This window comes from Antedon bifida, chromosome 2 (assembly GCF_963402885.1).
Source record: "Antedon bifida chromosome 2, ecAntBifi1.1, whole genome shotgun sequence".
NCBI classification, from domain to species: Eukaryota; Metazoa; Echinodermata; class Crinoidea; order Comatulida; family Antedonidae; genus Antedon; species Antedon bifida.
In genome coordinates this window covers 25,516,196-25,532,449 of record NC_136227.1, presented here as the reverse complement: position 1 = coordinate 25,532,449, position 16,254 = coordinate 25,516,196, and the positions used below count along the sequence as shown (strand labels likewise).

The window sequence follows — 16,254 nt, the reverse complement described above, 5'->3', positions numbered from 1 at the left end:
TTTTTTCTATGTTCTTCTTTCTTTCCACGAATTTTTGTTCGCAGCGTATCTCTAATTCTGGCCAACACATGATTGTATAACTTTGTCATAAGATTGCCCTGTAGCTGTAGATGTGCAAGAAACTTTTTTTTATGATTTTCGAGTCGCGCAGCGAAAGTTACGCGCGATTTTATGAATTTCAATGAATGATCATAGATTAAAAACCAAAAGTCATTTTGAAATGAAACTTAGTGAAAATTTAAGTCATACTATGCGCAAACTTTCTATGGATTAAAAATTACATGTTTCACAGAAAGTTACGCGCGCACGCGCGTTTAAAATTTCAAAATGCGAAAAATCAATTTCTAATCAACTTTCTACGCATTTCAGGTCATTTTGAGCATTTCAAAAATTCCCACGCGTGCGCAATTTGTTTACGCGTGCGTGCGCACGTAGCGCAAAAACATCCTTTTTTTACTTGATTTTTGTTTTTTCAGTCTTTTTTAGTAAATTTACCAATTTTCAATCAATTTCGACTTAAAATCACGTCACACGAGCACGTAGAATTGGATAATTTGCGCGCGTTTTTGATGAAAAACTTTAAAAATTCGTCAAAATTAGACCTTTTTTTAAACTGTCATAAATTCTAAACTACGTGGTGAACTTTTTTAAAATTACATATTCTGGAAGTAGATGAGTTGTATTTCTCGAATCATGCATTGATATGGCTAACCGGACATTGTGACGTCATCGTATGGCCACCCGAATATAAAATATAGGATTTTTTTCTCTTTCGTCAGAGCTCTTCAAATTTAATAGAGCGCATCTCTACTTATCCGTATTCCATTTCCCTCAATTTTTTTATTTTGTCTAGGTCAATCAATTATCTTTCGCATGATTTACAATTTTTAAAATTGTTATGACGTCATCATGTTCAAAAGCCTCAATAACTTTGGTCACTTCTTTTCACCTATTCTGCACTGTATGTAGTACGTATACAGTATATAGTGTATACCGTATATACTCAGACGTGACGCAAAATAGAGGGCGCACTAACACTTTTTCAATGGCATAATCGTTTTTCTGTGCGCAATATTCTAACTTATGTCGTGCGCGTGGCTTTTGCGCTGCGGATAACCTAACTCGTCCGTAGTGACGAGTTCAAATCTAGTTTTTTCTATATTCTTCTTTCTTTCCCAGAATTTTGTTGGCAGCATATCTCTAATTCTTGCTAACATAAGATTATATAACTTTGTCAGAAGATTGACCTCTAACTGTAGATGTGCAAGACACTTTGTTTTATGATTTTAGAGTTGCGCAACGTGACTTACGCGCGATTTTATGAATTTCAATGATTGATCATAGATTAAAAACCAAAAGTCATTTTGTATTGACACTAGGTGAAAATTTAAGTCATGTCAAGGGCAAACTTTCTATGGATTAAAAATGGCATGTTTTATAGAAAGTTACGTGCGCACGCGCGTTTAAAATTTCAAAATGCGAAAAATCAATTTCTAATCAACTTTCTACGCGTTTCATGTCATTTTAAGCATGTCAAAAATTCCCACGTGCGCGCAAAAAAATACGCGCGCGGTGCGCACGTAGCGTTAAAAACAGATTTTTTTGCGTGATTTTTGTTTTTTCAGCCTTTTCTAGTAATTTTACCAACTTTTAAACAATTCCGACATAATTTAACGTCATACGAGCACGTCGAATTGGACAATTTGCGCGCGTTTTTGATGAAAATATTCAAAAATTCGTCAAAATTATGCCTTTTTTTAAACAGTCATAGATTTTAAACTACTTGGTGAACTTTTTTTAAAATTACATATTCTGGAAGTAGATGAGTTGTAAATATCGAATCATGAATCAATATGGCTAAACGGACATTATGACGTCATCGTATGGCCACTCGAATATAAAATATAGGATTTTTGTATCTTTCGTCATAGCTCATCACATTAAATAGAGCGCATCTCCACTTATCCATATTCCATTTCCCTCCATTTTTTTATATTGTCTAGGTCAATCAATTATTTTTCGCATGATTTACAATTTTTAAAATTGTTATGACGTCATCATGTGCAAAAGCGTCAAAAACTTTGGTCACTTATTTTCACCTATACTGCACTGTATGTAGTACGTATACAGTATATAGTGTACTGTATATACTTAGACGTGACACAAAATAGAGAGCGCACTAACATTTTTCCAATGGCATGATCGTTTTTCTGCGCGTAATATTCTAACGTATGACGTGCACGTGGCGTTTGCGCTGCGGATAACCTAACTCGTCCGTAGTGACGAGTTCAAATCTAGTTTTTTTTTTCTGTATTCTTCTTTCTTTCTGTCATTTTTGTGTCACGCGTAACTCAAAAACGTGTAAACATAACATTTTATAACTTTGTCAACATGTGGGCGTTCACGTGAAGTTGTGCACCCGCTATTGTGAATGACGTCATAGTTGCGCAACGTGACTTACGCGCGTTTTTATGAATTTCGCGTATTTAACATAGATCGAAAACCATATAACATTTTAATTTGAAACTTAGAAAAAGTTTAAGTTATATCTTGCGCTAACTGACTGTGAGAAAAAAATGGCATGTTTTACACGAAGTTACGCGCGCACGCGCGTTTAAAATTTCAAAATGCGAAAAATCAATTTCTAATCAACTTTCTACGCGTTTTATGTCATTTTGAGCATGTCAAAAATTCCCACACGCGCGCATATTTTTATGCGCGCGGTGCGCACGTAGCGTTAAAAACAATTTTTTCTGCGTGATTTATGTTTTTCCAGCCTTTTCAAGTAATTTTACCAACTTTTAAACAATTTCGACTTAAAATTAACGTCATACCAGCACGTCGAATTGGATAATTTACGTACGTTTTTGATGAAAAAGTTCAAAAATTCCTTAAAATTTGTCAAAATTATACCTTTTTTAAAACAGTCGTAGTTTCTAAACTAAACGGTAAAAGTTATTTTTATTACGTATTCTGGAAGATGATGAGTTGTAGATATCGTATCATGCATCAATATTGCTAACAGGACATTGTGACGTCATCGTATGGCCATGCGAATATAAAATATAGGATTTTTGTATCTTTTGTCATAGAGCATCACATTTAATAGAGCGCATCTTCGCTTATCCGTTTTTCATTTTAACCCAGATTTTGATATTTTTTAGGTCAATCAACTACCTTTCGCATGGGTTAAAAATATTTTAATTTTTTTGACGTCATCATGTCTAAAAATGTAAATAACGTGGGTCACTTATTTTCATCTTTACAGTAACTTTCAATCTGTTATAGCTCGTCAGAATAAAAAGCGGTAATCATGATTAAAACGTTTTCTGGAAGCTATTGTATTGTAAATACGAATTCATATCAAAATTTTTCCAATCCGACGTTGTGACGTCATCATATGGCCAGTTGAACAAAAAAAATTGTATTTTCATCTTTTGCGTCATAGTTCATCACATTTAAAAGAGCGCGCATCTATATTTTACGTATTCAAATTTCTTCTACATGTTAATATGTTGTTGCTGAGATAATATCCTTCCGAAATTGGTATTTTAGTGTTTCATTTTGATACCGTCGCCATGTTAAAAAATGGAATAAATGGCGGGTCCCGTAATTTCACCTATTCTACACTGTATGTAATATGTATACAGATTATACTGTTTATACTGTATATACTATATGACACAAAATTGACAGAATTCAGCACTAACAACATATCATATTCTTCAGATCAGGTCATAATGCCATAATCTTTTTCTGGGTGCAAAATTCTAACGTATGACGTGCACGTGGCGTTTGTCGTGCGGATAACTAACTCGTCAAAGTGACGAGTTTCATGTCTAGTTGTAGTTAGCTTTCCACCTAGCCAAACTATTAATACCCAACAATGAGTTTTTAAGTGTAAAACTACAATTACAACTTACAAAATTCAAAGAAACAGTCGGGATTAGTTTAGGATTTCACTCATAAATTATTCAATATTTGATATGATCAGATAAAAAAATTACCATTAATCAAAATAAAATTAATCAACTACATGCAAAAATTTATAATTTAATAAGATTTATATTTTAATTTTATAATAATCATTATGAATTTGATATTGAATTGAAAATACCATCTTTATTGCACATAAACTTCAGGTCACATTCATCATTTACAATAATTTCTAAAAAAGCACATAAAACATGCACATACGGAATTTTTTTTACTTAGAGCATGTTTGAGACTATTTATTAGCAAGTCATAAATTCCCATGATGTTCACATTTGATTTTACTTTATTTTAGTTCTTTATCAGATTTAACACACAAACGAAAAGGTAAAAAAAAGATTTAAAATGTAGCGCTAATTAAAACTGTGATAGAAACTTGATTTAGTTATAAATCAGAGTTACTGTTACAAAAACATAAAAATTTAAAATAAAAAGGTTTAAAATGTTGCACTAATTAAAACTCTGAAAGCAAGTTTATTTAGCTATTTGAGAGTTACACATAAACAAAACGGGAAAAATATAAAGGTTTAAAATGTAATTAAAACTCTGATAGCATGGGTTATCCTAAATATGCTTCCCTGTGTATAAAGCCTTCCCGAAACAATAAACTATATAAACTAAATATATATAGAATGTGTAAAAATTACATTGAAACATTTCTATTTCATTAATGCATTTATTTTTGTAATCTAAACTGAATAAGATGGTAGGCTACTATAGTATTTGAAATTTGATCATATGATACATATTGACAGACCTTGTCAAGTGTGCAATAAGATGTTTAAATCAATAATTTTGAATTTTAAGAGCAACAGTATGTGAAATATAATCCTGTAGGTTATTAAATAATGTCAATCATTTTGGCTTATAGAATAATCAATGTATAATGATGAAATATTATGATTTAAAATCTTGAAATGATTTTAACAATACTTTGAATGACTTCCTCATTATAAAAAATATTGGCTTCATTTTGAGATTGTTTAGCCAACTTTCCCTTTGAGATTAAATTTTCCCTTGGGATACTTTTCAAGGTTATTAAAAATAATTTTAAAGAGAAAATTATTATAAAAATGGTATTGTGTTGACCTGGGCTACATTTAAAATGCAAGATAAACTTGGACTGTGTTTAACACCATTCAATAACAAATGCGCATGTCGTGTGAACATCTTGGTGTGAATTACCTTACGACATGCATAGTCACGCCATTCTTACGCCGTACATGTGAATGTACCCTGTATCTCTGCCTGAACATAAGTCAGAAATAATACTGAGAAAAGACAATTATTTTAAGGTATACACTGCCACAAGTTGATAATAATGGATGATAAAAATAAAACTTACTTTTTTCCAAAAAAAACAATTCAATTTAAATACAAAAATATTCAAACACTGACATCATCTTTAAGATAGCAACTAATCTGTGTGTAAAATAGATGTGTAATTTAAAATACTAACCTTCATATGCAACAACTTTAAAATGTAAGGAAATTTAGGTGTACTATCTACAATTAGAAAACTCTAACTGAAGAAAGAACTATATATTCTAAAAATTATTTTATACCGACCTACATTCATGTGAATAACAGTGTCAAACCAAAAGCACCAAAAGGTGTTTGTATTATTCTATAAACTAAAGATCTGCAATAAAATATTGAAATAAAATCTAAAGGGACAAAAGCATCTACAATAGAAAAATATCTAAACTAAAAAATTGTAATAAAATATATTTTTCAACACACAGCTTTGAAATGTTCTTGTAAAAGCAAAGATATCTGTATAATCCACAAACAGTAAAATCTCTAAACTACTAAGAACAGTAATAAAATCCATTTGTTACCGTATAAAACAGCTTGAAAGGTATCTTTTATAATCCACAAAATGGAGAAATCTAAACTAAAGTTCACTGTAATAAAATGTACGTTTAATGACCTCTACGCTCACCACAGCATTAACAGTGTACAATGCTATTAGGTAGAAAACATCTTTTTCTAGAATCTCAAGAAATAAACTATGATAAATAATGCATAGTCCGCAGATGAATGAAATCAATAACTAACATTAACATACCTTAGTTTGTCACATTCACAGATATTAATCTTTAAATTACAGAGACATAAACCTCATTAGTACATCCATTGTACAGTATATCTTGTGGTCAAAGAAGGTACAAGGTTAAAATATATTACTTATAAACAGCAATGACATTTTTTTATTTTCTGACAAATAGCTAGAGTATACAGCTGCAGCACTAAGAATTTTTTTAATGATTAGATTTTCGATTCACCTTCCAATTAGTAGCATTGTATTGTAGTAAAGCACACACTCTATAGAAAATAGGAACAACATAATTTTTCATAAGCACATTTTAAAAAGAATACTGAAGCGGCCAATGAATATTAAAAATAAATTAAACAAATTGACTTGAGGATGGAAAAATTAAAACATTGAGAAATGTACTAAAGTATTCGTCACAGAACAAACAACCTTTCTTAATAGCCTACTGTGATGGTACGTATTACTATGGGTCTATCTGTACTGGCAACAAAAATGTTTTTTCTCTGCACGAAAAATATGCTAGCCATTCGGCAAGAGCGATTGATTGGGGAACCAATTATGTGGAAAAAATTGTTGTCCTCTTCACCAAAATGGCACTACTGACCGACTAATGAATGGTTTAAAAAAAAACTAAATTGTTTTCAGTCTCCATTGTAAAAACCGTTTTTAATAATGGTTTCTCTGGAGCAACACAATCTCAATATGACCTCACTAAAGGTCAATGACTGGCGTAAAAGTATAAATGACGGCGTTATTACATTAACCAAGCACAAACGATCACTAAATGAGAGTTTCACTTTGAGAAACTAACAACAGAAGCTGCTACGTCAAAATAAATGACTAAAACCCGTTTCTTAAAACTGTTTAAAAAAAATTTGAAGCAGACCAAAGTAAATTTTCAATCTAGTTAGAAACATGCTTATCTTTACAGTTACAACACAGCTGAGTGCTTCTAATTCACTATAGGATGGCAATGTGTTTCAGAGTCAAACATAAGTTTTGATCCATTATGAAGAATAGAGGACTCTCTTCAAATTATAGAATTGTCAGGTAATACAAAGAACAGAATTATGAAGTTAAGATTTGTTACATACTGTATGATGTAATATAAAATAAATACTAGCAACTGATTTGAACTAAAAGAAAGTCATAATGTAAAATGTACAATTTGCAAAATCTAGTGGATTTGATAAAATCTCATGACATTTAAACAGATTAAACCTACATACATATTTGTTTTAACATGTCTGTTATATATACAAACTTATGGTTATCTATAGGCAAAAGTAAACTTTTGTAGATAAATGAAATAAATACCAAACACATATCGATCAATCAATATTAATAAGATTGTATTTATTTACTTTTTTTTTAAAAATATGGAACACAAATTAGTATGTAAAAATAGGTTTTAATTAATTACTTAATTTTACTTTACATGAAAAGGGTACTTACTGTATAGCTTTGTTTAAAATAATATATTCATAAAAAAAAACATTTCACTTACTTTCAGAATGTTCGTCCATTTTGTGGTCCTTCAATTCTGGCCGCGACTTGAACGCACGTCCACATGTGTCGCAAAGTTCATTCTTTTCCAAAGTGTGAGTCTTTAAATGCTCACGCAATCGACCAATCTTAATCCAGGATTTACCACAGATCTCGCAACTGAACGGTCTGTAAAAAGATAAAAAATGTAATCGTTTAATGATGTCACCCAACCGATATGAAGCATACTGTCATGTTTTAAAACTAAAACAGATAACATATAAGAACAGATAATGTTTTTTTATTTGAATTTATTTATTTATTTATTTAAACAAGGATACATCTAGCCAAATCATAGGGACCCTCAGAACTATACAATTTGACAGGACACTCATGAAAACAATAACCCTTGATAAAAACCAAATATAAAATAATTCCCTGAAAGCCTTACTGTCCTATTCAACTCGGCTCAGCCTTGTTCAAGAGGTAGCTTGGGATTTGCGACGAATAACGATAAATGAATGTGAACTTATTGTGCGCATGCGGAAACATTGTGATGTGTGTCCTTGCTCCCCAACCCGTCCAGACAATGATCGATGACTAAGTGATTGACCTGACCTAGGTCAGTCGTGGGTCAGCCTTCTTCAATAGGACAGACAGTCCTTCAAAATATTCTTCCAATTCAATTCATAAACATTCATTATTTTTATAATTATACACCACATGAAATATTTTAAAAATAGTGTGTTTTGTTTTAACTGCTCATTGGAAATAGGTATCGTAATGTGATTTAAAATTAAAATTCTAAATTCTAAAGCTTACTTGTTATTGTCCGTATGTCGGAGTTCATAATGGTAGTTGAGGGCAGCCATGGTAGTATAAGCCTTCTGGCAGTTCTCCACTGGACATTTGTAGATCTGCTTAGGATGTGACTGGTGTTCACTAACTAAATGCTCTGAACGTTCATCTTATAAATAAAATATAAACATGTTATTATTATTATTGAGGTTTTGCATGGTGATACAATATAGTACGATATATACTGTATACTGTATATATGTATACTACACCATGAGTTTTCAAAAAGAAAAAGTAAAGATAGGAATGTTGATGTTGCTGATGTTTTGGTTGTTAACTTTCTTCCATTTTTGGACATACATACTGCAAACTTTACAGTACATAGCTAATACAGTGGAATCTACCAAAATTGATTACCCAGAAAACCGAATGTTGCGATAAATCGTAAAACCAAACGTTTTTTAGGCGGGCACAGGGGCATTTCAGTTTTGGGAGAATCCAATGTATAAACACATTACAGTATTATAATGTGCCTGGTTTTCAGTAAATTCTGGCATTCTCGCACTGGGAGAGTTGACTGTATGTATACTACTTGCTCATTTATTTCTGTAAATTTTAGTGAAATAATTTTACCTTTGTTGATATAAATTTTGCGGTACACCATGTGTACCAATATGCTTTGATTGTCCTCACTCCTGAGACGATCAAAGCATATTGATCGCAATGTCGAGAAACTCAACAGTTCTTTTCAGAACTAATACATGTGGTGTACCGCAAAATTTATATCAACATTTGATTTCGCCATGCAAACCTCCAAACAATATAATTTACCTTTGGAATCAAATGTGTCTAAACAGTCATTTTCTGTACATTGGTGCCTTTTTTTCTCTGGATGTAGTCGGACTGTGTGGTTTTCCAGGCCTAGCTCCATTGAAAAACTCTTCTCACAGAACTTACACTTGACTTGCACTGGCCCTTTTGGTAATGGATCTTATAAAACAAGAAAAAACAAAATAACACTATATTATAACTGTACAACCGTAAAATCTGGTTGAAATGAAATACATTCACACTTCACGTCCACAAACAAGTCCATTTACAATTACATTGATCGAGCGGTAGATGTCTAAAAATGTTTAGCAAGCCTACTGTACTGTATGGCTGAATTTTTTAGCAAAAGGGCCTCTCAATTTTCAAGGCATTTTATTTGTATTTCATTCATTTCAGGGCTTTTTCTACTCAACTCCTTAAGCCTAAAATGAGATTTAGTTTATACTATGATAAAGTGTATCCAACGTTAATGTGTATAAAATTGTTAAAAACTTCTCTTAGCAGTATATTTATTGTTAAAATAGGTCACATACCTTCTTCAGCAGCTCTCCTCCGATGGCGCTCTAGATGTATTGGCGACCTGAATGCTTTTTTGCAGATATCACACCGGAACTTCTCCGACATTGTCCGCTGCCGTTTACTAAGATCAGGATGACATTCCTCTTGGTGAGCGTTGATCTCGGTCAAAAAATGGAAAGCTTTATCACACACAACACATATAAGGTATGTGAGTGAAGGATTCGCATGCAATTCCCTATGATATGTCATCCATGTTTCTGTCGGGAATGTCAAGGTACATAAATCACATGTAAAAGGGTATTTCTCAGGGTCTGCAGAAGTTGGTATACATTCATCTTTCGGTATCTTTAACACATTTGTGTTATACTCTTCGTCTTCATCATCAGACAAATTGCGTTTCTTTCTTTTTCTTCGTTTGCGTTTCTTTGGTCTGGGGATTGGTGGACGGCCGTCTTTACGAGGACGCCCTCTTGGTCGTTTCACTAATGGAGCTGGTTCAGGTTCCATTACAGCTGAACCATCATCCTGTTCTTCTTCTTCCATTCCTTCTTCAAATTCCTCCTCTTCCAGGTCATCATCTTTGGCTTCAGCTTCTGAGAGAAGGCCTTCTTCCATGTTAGCATCAGGTATTTCTATGTTAGTCTCCTTTTCTACGTCTTCACCATCCTCTATTCAAAATTGAAAATATTACAATAGTAACGAAAGCAAAGCATAATAGTTGAGAATGAGCTTCAGAGATTTTTTTAATGTTTGGCACAATGGACCATTAAAGATGCATTGTACCAAAAAAATCATAAAAAATGGAGATTAATCAAATTAGATTTGAATAGGCAATTTTGTAGTTTGAATAAAGTTAATCACTTCCGTAGAAAAAAAGAAAAATGTTTTCACTTCAAAAAAGACAAAATAAATGGGTAAATTCAACCAACAATTCATTTATTAGCAGCCAATTTAACTATTTTTGGCTTTAAATAATTACATTTTTTTATGGGAACAATACATATTTAACGGTCTAGGCAAAGAGAAATCATGTTTTTGTAGTGATTTCTATTACAAATTTTTAATTACATTTAACCAAATATTATATCTAAAAAAGTGACAAAAAAATGTGATGTGCCCATATATGGACATGTTGATGTCATATCACTACCATATTTGAGCATATCACTACCATATTTAGGCACATCACACTTTTTTGTTAAACTAGTTCGATAGTGTAGACAGAGCTTTAAATAATAAAGAAATAATTTGAAAAATGTTTACCTCTGTCTTCCAAATCTAACTTGATTCCACAAGTTTGCCTGTGTGACATGAACACCGTGGAAGAATTAAATGATTTTCCACAAAGAACACACTTTCGGCTTCTTCTACTGCTCAAGAACTCCACGGGTAAATCAGAAACATCTTGCTGGTGCTGCTGCTCCACCTCTTTCGTATCTTTTACAGCTACTTGAGTCAATGCAGCTTTCTGCTCATCTGTCAGGGGTTGCTTCCTTGGACGTCCTCTCCGTCGTTTTGGTGGTTCATGTTCCTCTTCGTCACCAGCTTCTTTTACCAACCCCATCATAGCGTATTCATCACCAATTGTCATATCTTCAGTAATCTACAATATCACAATACATTATTGAAAAGCAGTTTGAAAAGTGTGGATCAGTATTAGCATTTATATTCAATTTCTTAGGTATAATCAATCCGTGCTGTGACGAGCACATTTTAATATAGCAAAATTAAATAACATACAAATTTCTACAGATTTATTTTTTTTTATTTATTCAATTTTCTGCCATATACAATACAAAGAAGATAAAACTATTATAAAAGGGGGCAAGGAAAGACCAAACAGGTACTAAACACCTATGCTAGTTGGTCAACCCAGAACATACAGAGCACAGAAAGAAAGAGATAAATAAAAAAATAATATTACGTTCTACAATGTTTATTCTGCCTGTTAACAATAAAAAGTGGCTATCGTCATGGTCAAGTGGGTGTAATCAATTATTTTCTATTAGCATGGTTGAGCGCATGCCAAAAAAAGTGTTTATCCAATACAAGGCATTAGACGAACGGTTGATCTTTCCGAAATGATGAAACTATTTCCAATAACCACCACACTAAATATCGACTAAACAGGCAAGGCTGAAAGTGCTGATAGCCTCATCAACCATTGCACCCTTAAAAATGGGATGCAAAACACAACCAAATTTAAGTTGTACACAACGATTATTACCACATCTTTACATTATTTGTAAAAACCAAAAAAAATTGGTGTACAGGTGACAGGTTAAATGTCATTTTATAGTGTGCACCAATACCTCCAGAAAAAACTTTTTTCCTTGTTGAACTAATGTGATAGTCTTCTCTGCCTCTGTCTTAGCTGGTTTAATGAATCGGAACCATTGAGGAAGGCTGGAATCCTGTGACTCAATCACCATCCACTGCTGTCCCTCTCCCACCAGATACTGTTTAAATAAGATTAGCAAATACAATTATTGACTAGGTTGAAAGGCAAAATATAGCCCAAGGTGGTCTGGAAAACAGAAGCACCGAGCAGGGCTATATTTAAAATCATGCTCTATTTTAAATATCCCAGCATACTATTAGCATTGCTATGATGGATCGAGTTCCATCAACTCACGGTCATGAGCCTGCAACTTACACATTTATTATTTTATTGCTGTGCAACTTTTAGCTACAATGCAAAATAACGGTTATCTTGTGTCAACTACACTGCAGTAACTTTTAAATTGACCGCCAGTACCCATTGCATTTTCCGTCAACGACCACCCACTGATTTAAATGATTATATAGGACCAAAAAATGAGCAGAAATGCAGTTGACATAAAAATTATATTTTTAATCTGTTTTGAAATAAATGTTTTATTCAGTATTATGCGGCAGAAACAGACCCAAGGTGAATATTAAATAAATAAAAGAAACTGTACCTTCCATGAGTTTGCTGGTGGTAGCTTATTTTCTTCAAGAATGTTGATGGTACCTTTAAATGGTCCATATCTATGACCCTTTAAAAAGTCTTGTTTTGCTTTTATCACAATAAATGCTCCAAAATCTGTAAAGACATTGACATATCAGCTTTTTATTGTGAAATTATAATTATATATATAAATATCCATATGATAAAGTAATGCACTTGTCAATTGTATGACCTGGCACTATGCGAACCCCGGGAGTGTTGCATCATTTTTCCGATATGCGTCATACCTTATGAATACCATGACGCAACCAATGCGCCCAAAAAGAGGCTTACTTTTAGGTGACCATATGAGTTATTACACACACATTATTACGCATTGTCACTATGTTGTTAATATGGTACTAACTGTAGGTGGCAAAATGACGGACATTGACACACCATTTTTCATTGATGAGACCTACCATAGGCTTTTTAGATGCACCCCTGAGTCAATAATTTGTTTGTAAATGGGTTATTCAATTGACAAGTGCATAATTGTAGTAAAACAACCTTCTGAAAATTACAGAAAAAACACTGAAAATATATAAAATAAAATTTATGAAAGTTATTATACAGGTACAATATCAAAAAAGAAAACAAAAGTACTGTTTATGCATACAATTGTTCAACATAGAACTAGGCCTAGCTAGCCTATTTAAATATTAATATTAAAATTTGGCATAGGCCTAGTTTTACAGTAGGCCTATTGAATATTGAGTAATTGATAATTATCAAAAATTCACAATTTATTTGATAGGCATATCATAGGGCCTAGCTGTATTTTTTTAGGCTAGGCCTACATATTATTTAATTAACAAAATATCAATTTGAATAGAAAATTATTAATAATTAATAATGATTTATTATTATTCACAAAGTTGACCAGTCTAGGCCCTACTACTACTAGGCAATTTTGACCCAGCTTGCCAACAACCAAGTCTCAAACACTGACTAAGCCCAGTCACCCACGGTCCGCTGATTTCGCAGGCTATACAGACCTACACAGAGGCCTACGACTAGTCGTGCCTGTAACGCCAAATGAAGTGACATTGCCAAATGAGGTGCGCGTGGTCTGTATCGCACAAGGCTAGGTCACTTAATTTGGCAGCACGTTTCTGGCGAGCTAATCGTGTTATTAAATATTGATATTATTTATTTCCAAATAAACACAAACTGAAAATTATTAACTTTTCTTTTTTTAACTATTTCTAACCTAATAATCTTTATTCATTGTATGAAATTAAACCATTATAACTGAAACATACGACGAAAATTTACGATTTTAGTGTAAAAAACGAAAGGTACTGCCATCGAAAAATATAGAAAACTCGACATTCATGATGGGAAGCCTACCGACCCCTTTCTAAGCAGCTGGAAAAGAAGACTACTCGTTTTAGCGCCAAAGGGAAGTGTCTGAAGTCACGTCTGCATGTTATGCGGACATGGTCTGGGACAATTTGCCTTTAGCGCTAAAACGTTGATTGTTTGAGTTATGGGACGCCATTTCTGCATTATTTCCTAGTAATATTTTGATTTGACGTTCCTTTCGTCGGTACATTATTCCCGTTACTATTTTGTTCGTTTTTATGAATTTCTATGTTTATGTTTTCAAATTAAAATGATTATTCGTTGAATATGAATGTATCCCGTTATTCTATTGATTATATTGTATATATTTTTTTGTTTAACATTGCTTAACTATACAGTTTCCTAATCTTTTAGTTTCATTTTTAATCAATTCCGTTTTTTTAAAATGTATAATGTTATTTATGTTTTTTATTTATAAGTTCTTTAAGAATATGAGTTACATGATCACATTTATTTCACTTATTATACCTACAGTATAACACTATATTTACTTTGATGTCTGAAACATTAAAACATAAATTCGGAATAATGGCGAACTTAAGTCGCAAATTGTTAGTTAGATATTTGTTATAATTTCATCATCTCATTTGTTACACGTGTGTGTGTGTGACCTATAATAAATAAATAAGGGATGCCAGGCTACAGGTAGGCCCTACTTCGAAGGGAAATTCATCAGATTGTTTCATCAAAACAATAACTCATAAGGTCGGAAACATTTAGAACATAAATAGATAATGAAACCAAATTTTGAGATATTGCGTTGTTCTCTTTTGTTATCAATCTTTTCATGTCACGTACCGTAATAGAAGGTAACAGTTGAACATGCATATCACAATAAATAAATAATGGTAATTAACTAATTAATTCACCAATCCTAATGGCATTTTCATCAAGTTTTAACAATCTTTGATGTCGGAAACATTCCCAATAATAGAGACTAATTTTGCAATATGTTAGAGATATTTTATTCAGCTGGTACTTTTTACCTTGATATCGGGAACATTTGAACATAAATTCGCAATAATGGATCATAATTGTGCAATGAAGTCGTGTCATCTTGTTCATATGATGTGGGAAAAAACTTTGGATGAAATATGGGGTGAGCGAAATTCTAAGCAAGCTAAATACATGATACTTATTTTGAGGTTGGAAAAAAGCACGTGAATTCGCAAATAATTGAACCTAATTTTGCAATGAAGTCGTCATCTCATTTGTTCATATCGATGTGAGAAAATGTTTGGACGGGAATGTGGTGAGCGAAATTCTAAGCAAGCTAAATACATGAGTTATTTTAAGGTTGGGAACACAACGTGAATTCGCAAACAATTGAACGTAATTTTGCAATAAAGTCGTTTGTTCAGATCATATTACAATGTGGGAAAAAAGTTTGAGCGAAATTCTAAGCAAGTATTACTTCGAAGTCGGGGGAACAACCTTAAATTCGCAATAATGCAATGGAACCTAATTTTGCAATGAAGTCGGTCACCTTGTTTGATACGATGTTGGAAACACGTTTGGAGGGGTGGACGAAATTCTAGGAAGCTAAATACAGTTAGTTATAACACTAATTATTTTGAGGTCGGGAATATTAGAATTTATACTTAAATGGAACCTAATTTTGCAATGGAGATTGCATGCGTTATTTTCATCTCGGTTGTTCGTTCCATCAATTATACGTCGTACATAATTTGGAACATGCATGCACTGTTATACTTTGTGGGGTGATGAGAGTGGGATGCTACTGTAATCAAGTTAATATATTATTTATTGACATACAGTAATTTAATTAGCTATATCGATGGAATAGTAGATTAGGCCTATATTTACACATTTGCAGCCTTCACTATTTATATTTAAAAGCAATATGCTATATAACATTGAATCACGGTGAAACATATAACAATAAAGAAACAAGTATAGAAAAATGGTTAGCTTTAAGAAATACTATTATGCTAATATAATTTCTAATTTGCTACGATTATCAGAAAAGGAATTCACTGTGATACGAGTTACAGGTGGTACTGATCTGATTTTATTTCGTTTCATCTTGTATATAAATTACATTGTATAATCCGGGTTGTAAAATGAAAACAAACAAATGAAAATCTCACAAATTCTTTATGTGTAAAATATTTTAAAACGAGATATAGATGATAATGATGATCATTGTCAAGTGTATAGAAAAATATGAACATTAATGAAATAGGAGGTAAAATACGGAATTGATAAA

At 32.4% G+C, this 16,254-nt stretch overlaps 2 protein-coding genes across 2 annotated transcripts in view; one reads left to right on the top strand and one right to left on the bottom strand.

Moving 5' to 3' along the window:
• Nucleotides 1–16,254, top strand: part of LOC144858790 (YEATS domain-containing protein 4-like) — a 163,466-nt gene that overhangs the window by 22,004 nt on the left and 125,208 nt on the right. The gene's annotated exons all lie outside the window — the stretch shown is intronic.
• LOC144858727 (uncharacterized) overlaps nt 1–16,254 on the bottom strand; it is a 28,786-nt gene that overhangs the window by 10,946 nt on the left and 1,586 nt on the right. The window contains exons 2-8 of the mRNA XM_078714825.1: nt 12,628–12,752; nt 11,998–12,144; nt 10,949–11,288; nt 9,700–10,353; nt 9,167–9,325; nt 8,360–8,504; nt 7,560–7,726 (exon numbers count right to left, since the gene is read on the bottom strand). Coding sequence (XP_078570951.1) covers nt 7,560–7,726; nt 8,360–8,504; nt 9,167–9,325; nt 9,700–10,353; nt 10,949–11,288; nt 11,998–12,144; nt 12,628–12,752 — 1,737 coding nt within the window. The remainder of the gene's footprint in view (nt 1–7,559; nt 7,727–8,359; nt 8,505–9,166; nt 9,326–9,699; nt 10,354–10,948; nt 11,289–11,997; nt 12,145–12,627; nt 12,753–16,254) is intronic.